The following is a 7,705-nucleotide window of genomic DNA, read 5'->3' on the forward strand; positions in this document are numbered from 1 at the left end:
ATAGCGAAGTGCGTCTGCGTCAGCACCACGATGCACAAACACGATAACACAACACTCCTCTCCCCTCACGAGGTTTTCGTCTCACGGCACGTACCGGTCTGGCGGTCGCCTCAACCGGGTAGAACGTCGAAGCTGCGGTGTTGATTGTCCCGAGGGGTCGCCGTTATGGGGACCACTGTCGAACGTCGGACCGCTGTCGTGTAGAAGGCCCGGAGAAGGCTCGGTAGAAGGCCCTGCCGATTCAACTGCTGGTGACGTCAAGTTCGATGCTGGTGGGTCCTGATCGTTGAGCCGAGTAGGCGTGCTGGTCGAGGTGGGCTCTCTAGTGTCCCTAGAGAGCGGACCCTTGTTTTCCACTCTCGGCCCGTCCAGTACTGTTCCCGCCGCCTTAAGCCAGCTCCGGTTCTCCTGAAATGTACGCAGTCGCAGGTTATCAGCGTGAACGTATCGGTCCTCGTCTCCGACGCGAACAATGTACGTGCATGCGCTGCACCGCTGAGCAATTGTACCCAACAGCCATTTGTCGTCGTCCGGGCGGAGTCCTTTTACCAAAACCTGATCGCCTTCCCTAAAGTCTCTCCATGGCCCTCGTTTCTGGTCTGCGTGGAGCTTCGCCTGCTCTCCCCTTTCGCGCATGCGTTGTTCCATTTCAGGGTGCAGCAGACTCAGCCTGGTTCTTGGCTGCCACGACAAGAAGATCTGGGCCGGGGTCTCACCAGTGGTGCTGGACGGGGTGTTGCGATAACTGAAGAGAAATTGGTCTATGCGATGTTGTATGGACTTCTTGTCTCCTTTTCTTTCTTCGTCTAGTATCTGTTTAAACAAGTCCTTCTTGACGGTCTGAACGCACCGTTCGGCGCTACCATTCGAAGCTGGGTGATAGGGAGGAGATTTGGAATGACGAATTCCATTCCTGCTCAGGAATGTTCCGAAGTGCTGCGATGTGAATTGGGGCCCGTTGTCGGTCACGATCTCCTCGGGTAGTCCGTAGGCCGCAAAAACACCTCGCAATTTCTCTACCGTCTTTTCGCTTGTTGTTGCTGTCATGACAAACACCTCAACCCACTTCGAATGAGCGTCCATTAAGACCAAAAAGAAATGCTGGTCCCTTTGCGCAAAATCTAGATGAACTCGCTGCCATCTACGCGTTGGCCAGCCCCATGACATTAGTGGTACTCTAGCTGCCGCATTCTGTGACAACTGACAAGTGATGCACTCTTTCACCGCTTGCTCTATGTCTAGCGTTAAGCGAGGCCACCAGACATGACTCCTTGACAGCATTTTCATTCGAGTCATCCCTGGATGACCTTCGTGCAGCATTTCTAGAACCTTGTGTCGCAACGAAGTGGGTATAACCACGCGATTGCCCCATGTTACGCACTCTTGGTCTACCGACAGTTCGTTACGGCGAACGAAGTATGGTGAAAGATCGTCGTCCGACACATGCGCAGGCCACCCGTTCTGCGTAAAAAACAACACTTTGGACAGCAATAGATCTTTACGCGTTTCCGATCTGATTTCCCTAAGAAATAAACACCCTCTGACTCCTCTGCTTTGTCTCGGAGCGGTAGCCGTGAAAGGGCATCGGCATTTTGGATTTCGCTTGCCTTTCGGTAGACCCATCGGTAGTCATACGCTGCAAGGATTAAGGCCCACCGCTGTATCCGTGCTGCTGCCATTGTAGGGATTGGCTTGCCATGCCCGAAAATTCCAACCAGGGGTTGGTGATCTGAATAAACGGAAAATTTTCGACCAAACAAAAATTTGTGGAACTTCTTTAGACCGAAAATCACTGCAAGAGCCTCTTTCTCCAGGTGGGCGTAGCCCTGCTCTGCCTGACTTAGTGTCCTCGATGCGAACGCTATCGGTCTTTCGACCCCCGCGATTTTATGGAATAAGATCGCCCCTAGTCCATATGCCGAGGCGTCGCATACCATACCCAGTTCCTGATCCGGATTGTAGTATGTTAGTACTCTGGGATGCATAAGCCAATCCTTAGATCTCTTAAAGGTATGCGCCACCCTGTCCGTCCATTTCCACTTAACATTTTCGCCCAACAACTCGTACAATGGTTTCAGCTCTGCTGACATGTTCGGAATGAATTTGGCATAAAAATTGAGCATGCCCAAATATGCTCGAAGCTCCTGTTTGTTCTTGGGTGTCGGCGCGTCTTTGATAGCGCGCACCTTATCATCGGATGGCCGAATGCCATTTGCGTCCAGCACGTGACCCAGATACGCCACCGATGTTTGGAAAAACTTGCACTTTTCTTTGCGCAGTTTAATGCCTCGTTCCTTGAACCTTGTCAGCACGCTTTCCACCTTTTTCCAACTCTCCTCAAAACTTTCCCCGGCAATCAACACATCATCCAGGTAGCAGGCGACTCTATCTAGGCCTCCTAGAACATCGTCCATGACTGCCTGAAATATCGAGGGTGCACTGGTTATCCCATACGGTAGGCGCGTAAACTTAAACAGCCCCATGTGCGTATTTATCGTGAGCAAAGACTGCGAGTCAGGGTGCAACTGCAGCTGCTGATACGCGGTTGAAAGGTCCAGCACAGTGAAATATTTGCACCCATGCAAGGCTACAAACAAATCTTCCATGACTGGCAGCGGATAATGATCGGTGCGCAAGCAGGGATTCACCGTCATTCTGTAGTCTCCGCAAATCCTGACCGTTTTGTCTCCTTTTGGAACCACCACCAGCGGCGTGGCCCAGTCGCTTTTTAGGACGGGAACAATCACCCCTGCGTTCTGCCAGGCCCTCAATTGTTGGGAAACGGGATCTCGGAGTGCGAAGGGCACCGGTCGAGGTTTACAAAAGACCGGTGTTGTGCCATCCTTCAGCAACAAGCTTACTTGACAATCCGTTATCTGTCCGAGCTCTGGTTCAAACACTTCCGAGAACCTTTCAAGCAAGCTAGCTACTCGATCGATCGCCACCCTACCCACACTCAACCAATCCAATTTAAGAGATTCCAACCAGTCTCGCCCTAGCAACGCAGTCTCACTCTTTTGCAACGTACGGACAACGATCAGAGGCAGTGTCGCTGTCTGGTTGTTGTGCTCTACCGGCATCATCAGCTTGCCCAGAACCGCTAACGGCGTTCCCCCATAGGCTTTTAGCTTTATGCTACACGGCAACAACGGTCGCCCGGCCCAGTGTCGCTGATAGAGAGTCTCGGGGACGATAGAAACAGACGCGCCCGTATCTATCTGCATCGGCACATTACGACCCCCGACCCGTACGTTTACAGTATAGTTTCGGACACTCTCGTTACACGAAAATACATTCTGCAGCAAAAGATTGTCCTCACCACTACTGTCCTCCGCATAGTGCGCTGTGCTGCCGGACGACCGGCACACTCTTGCCAAGTGGCCCACTCGTTTGCAGGCGCGGCAGCGGTATTTCCTGAACGGGCACCTTTCGTCGGTGTGGGAGGTGGCTCCGCAGCGGTAACAAGCCCAACCGGTTGTTTCTTTCGCTGCTCTGGTTTCCATGTAGTCTCCCCGCGGCTGTCCCGACCTTGAACTCGGAGTTTGTCGTTGTACGGCGTGGACACCCAGTTCTTGCCCCTCCGGCTGGAATTTCTTCGTCTCGGAACGGGCTAGTTCAATACTTCGAGCTAGTTCGCACGCCTCTGCAAACGTCAGTGTGGCCCTCTTCAGAAGCTCTGCTTGCGTTATCTCGTCTTTCAGCCCGGCAACGAAACGGTCCCGCAAAGCTTCATCCAAAAATGCCCCGAAATTGCAGGAGGCAGCCAGACTCTTCAATTCCAACGCAAAGCCCGCCACCGGTTCTGTGTCCTGCTGAATCCGGCGGTTGAATCGGAAACGTTCCGCTATGACCATGGGTTCCGGAGCATAATGCTTCTTGAGGGCTTGAATTAGTTGCGCATATTCTTTCTCCTCGGGCTTCGTGGGAGCTAGTAGATTTTTAAGCGTGCGATAGGTTTTCTTCCCAATAGCGGTAATCAACACCGAAACTTTGAGGTCGTCGCTCACCTGGGTCGCCCGAAGGAAGTGCTCGAACCGCTCGATGTATGATTCAAAATCCTCGTCTCCGTCCTCGAGGAAGGGTTCGAACTTGCCAGCCGCTGCCATGTTGAAGTCTTCCGCTCCCAAAAGTGCCTGGCGTCTGTCGGCCGTGCGGATTCACACGGATCCCATCCTCGTCGCCACTATTATATCTTCGCCTACGCAGGGGCGAAGCCGGCAGGCAGCACACGGTGCTAAGTGCAACACATGTTTATTCGGTCACACAACTAACGATCTAACAACCCCGGAAGAAACAAGGGGCGGTTGCTTATATACATGCTCGAGCCACTATCACACCAAGCATTGACGTCACAAAGCCCAACAGTCCGAGTCCGGGTCACCGCGGATAGCGAAGTGCGTCTGCGTCAGCACCACGATGCACAAACACGATAACACAACAATAAGGTGCGCATGTTAAGGGCGTATGTGAAGGCCAAATTTACCTTTTTGCAATTCCGCGCCGTAATGTCAGCGCTGTAACGTAATTTTGAGGTCAAAATTTCGCTTCATCGTCTCGTATTTTGACCCCTTAGCTAAGGGCACGACAAGTAGTTCTCGATACCTGCCACGTTGAACCTTTGACTCCTTAGAAATTGAGTGCATTGCTACTTTCCTGAAAGAGCAGTCGTTACTAGCTGCGAGTAGTCGTAAAAATTCCTGACGTCATGTGGAACTGGTGCGGGAACTTGCGGATAGCGTCACCACATGTCATTTCTTATTGCCAATTGTCCTGCTCACCAAGTGACCTCTCACACTGAAAGCGTATAAGACATATATATATATATATATATATATATATACATACATATATACAGTATATACCATATGAAATAAAGTTGAAGTATTTACTAACGCAGTATCACATTATTCTTTAGTGCCCCTGTAAACCTAAACAGTGTTGCAGTAGCGCACCCAGGATCTTTGCCAGGGGGGGGGGGGGGGGGGGTTGACAGTTTGCCAATATCATCTAAACAGCACTAATTTCGATTTATTCACGGAAAATTAACAAAAAAATGCGTTTTTTGCGAGTGTGCAGATTATTGCGCGTCTTGCATCGTAGTTGCAGTACTCAAATGCGCAAGGAAAGAAAAGGGGTCAAGGGGGCCTCAGGGGGGGGGGGGGGGGTTACAACCACTCCCCCCGCCCCGTCAGTGCGCCACTGCGGTGTTGCGCGTGCTGCACAGGCCTTATGATGAGTGTCTGTGTACCTTATGCCGCCAGCTGTACAGCGCGTCGTAGAACAAACAGAAAGCACTGTGCAGGAGAGGCACGCTTGAACTAGGGTCGTACAGAAGGCACATCTCCTGCATGAAAGAGGGGAACAATTTCCGATGTTTTAAACGACAGAGGATGTGTGGCTTAATATGCGCAGAGGTGTGCCACGGTTCATCCAATAATTGTAGATGCGAGATACTACAGATACATTACTTACTGGTTTGGTTGTCGTGCAGATTCAGAGTGTATTCTCGGAGAGCATGGAGGAACAAGGGATGAGAAGGGGAGAAAAAGAATGAGTGATGACGTGTAACTATAGTCAAAAAGTTTAAACAGAAATTCTTCAGCTTTATCCACGAGCTGATTACGAGGTACGAAATAGTGGGGGTGTCAAATCTATTCCGGACCACGTGAGGTTCATAGCGTGCACCTAAAGGTAAGTATACGAGCGTTTTTGTTTTGTTTTTTGTTTCGCCGAATCAAAATGCGGCCACTCCGGGCGGGATACGAACCTCTGACCTCGTACTTAGCAGCGACACGTCATCACCACTACGCCACCGGAGTGGGTGAGGGGCAATCGAGCCGTCATTCTCCCCTTCGTCTATTTTTACATCCTGCTCATCCTGACGTACATACTTAATGCATGAACTTTGCCGCGGTTGTTAAGTATTACATTTGTGCAAGGGAGAAGACAACTGCTGAGGCACTAATGTTCTCACTTCTTATATTTTCTTCTAACCTTCCACGTGCGTAGACAAACATTTACCGAAGCAATGTTGTTCTTGCAATATTCGGCAAGGTGGAAATGAAAGGCAGCAAATGACAGCAGTTGCTTTCTATGGTTTATTACTTCATAGAAACGTAGAAACTTCTGTTATTGCGATAGTAATTATATGGAAAATCCAAGCTTATTTCTATCGTTGGCGTCGCTGTCGCCGTGAGGTTCCGTATAAAGTCCAAGGGCGATAAAATCGTCGCCGTGCACCTTATGCTATATGTGCGAGTGAAAGCGCGCGTCCCACGCGCGCTTTCATTAAGATGGCTTCCGCCTAATTATTTCAAATATTGCTTAATAGAGCACCTATTACTAAAGAAAAAACTGCCCGAAGCAGAAACAGAAAGGCATGGCTTACCGCCCCTCAAGCTTTTTTAATTAATATTCGAATATAATGACAGGATGGAGCTCAAGGGCACAGCCACAACCAAGGAGACACACGAAACACGTCACTGGCGCGTTCTGTGTCTTTTAATTGTGGTTCTGTCTTTGCACTAAATATTGTTACTAACTAAGCACCAACTAGTCCTAGAAACATGTCTGTCTCACATATGTGATGACGCCTCAAAAGTTACACATAAGTAAAGAGCGGATATACATGGCCATATTTCATATCGTCGGGTTTACAAGGGACCAGACTTCTTTGGCTTGCTATTTCGTTTTGTCGGCGGCTATTTCCAAATCGGAAGCAGATTTTCTGAACGAATCGATAATGCATGCGCCAGGAAGGGGACATAAGCTTGTCTTCGCAGAGATCTGGTTATAAGCTAGTTGGTTAGCCAGGAGGAAAACTACGAAAGTGCTTAGAAGCCGGAAAGAGGAGCATATATAACCGAAAATAAATGGAAAATCAGCTGAAACTGGACGGCCGTACGTCACACGAGAGTTCACCGCCACTGTAGGAGGTAATTATACGCAAGCATCGCTGCCCCTAATGCTGCATTAACTATTGACGAAGCCTGGAACGCAAAGAACATGAACACTCGGGTGACATCGGGTCAGACACGTGCCGTTAAGGAAACCCATAGGGAACGCGGGGAAGAAACCAGAAAACTGAGGAGAAAAAGGGTTGGTTTCCAGCCGAGCTCGTACTCATGTGAGTACAACTAATGGCTCATGAATGTTAAACAGTGTTTTTGACGGTGCGTTTTCACCCTTGCTTGGACACCTAAGTGCAGTTCCGGCGAACTGCTGCAACGCCGTACGCCTTCGTTTCAACAAAAAGCGCTTTGGAACATAACTCGGGTTACAACGACAGGTGCTTCTTCGAAATTTCTTTTTTTTTGATAAAATGGAGTAGAGCGGGCGAAAAGCAGACGACTCCAGTTTTTTTTTTTTTTTTAAGTGAAAGCAAGCCATCACGAAACAATCACAGGAGGGCTTGCAATTTGTATTTCGCTTAACCTGGTAATTTGGTTGCACATGTACTGCACATTTAGAAAAATCTACTTACACTGCAGTACATGCACCCTATTGTAGCATCAAAATCATATGAAAGAAGAGAATTAGACAATGTTAAAGAGCCCTTATGCACAAAAACTTTAGCAAATTCAGTCCAGGATTTTTTTTTTCTCTTTGAAGCTGCGACGATACGACACTACGGAACGGTGACTGGTGCGTAAACGGAAAATGACTCGTTAAGCGCGCTCAATATTACGTCTGCATTTAATGCGAC

The 7,705-nt window shown here is 49.3% G+C and overlaps 1 protein-coding gene across 1 annotated transcript; it reads right to left on the reverse strand.

Moving 5' to 3' along the window:
- Window positions 1–255: 255 nt before the first annotated feature.
- Window positions 256–4,433, reverse strand: LOC125940690 (uncharacterized). The gene is made up of 2 exons (XM_049657121.1): window positions 3,320–4,433; window positions 256–408 (listed from the first exon to the last, which is right to left on the reverse strand). Exons 1-2 carry the CDS (start codon window positions 4,104–4,106, stop codon window positions 389–391), a joined length of 807 nt encoding a protein of 268 aa, XP_049513078.1. The 5' UTR covers window positions 4,107–4,433; the 3' UTR covers window positions 256–388.
- Window positions 4,434–7,705: the final 3,272 nt, after the last annotated feature.

Source organism: Dermacentor silvarum, chromosome 10 (assembly GCF_013339745.2).
Source record: "Dermacentor silvarum isolate Dsil-2018 chromosome 10, BIME_Dsil_1.4, whole genome shotgun sequence".
Taxonomy (NCBI): Eukaryota; Metazoa; Arthropoda; class Arachnida; order Ixodida; family Ixodidae; genus Dermacentor; species Dermacentor silvarum.

What these genes read in the sequence shown, in the direction of transcription:
- LOC125940690 (XM_049657121.1), bottom strand. Translation starts at nt 4,106, where the DNA reads ATGGCAGCGGCTGGCAAGTTCGAACCCTTCCTCGAGGACGGAGACGAG. An exon ending in CTATGCGGAGGACAGTAGTG is followed by an intron (nt 409 to 3,319) that starts GTGAGGACAATC and finishes CGTACATTTCAG; the next exon opens with GAGAACCGGAGCTGGCTTAA.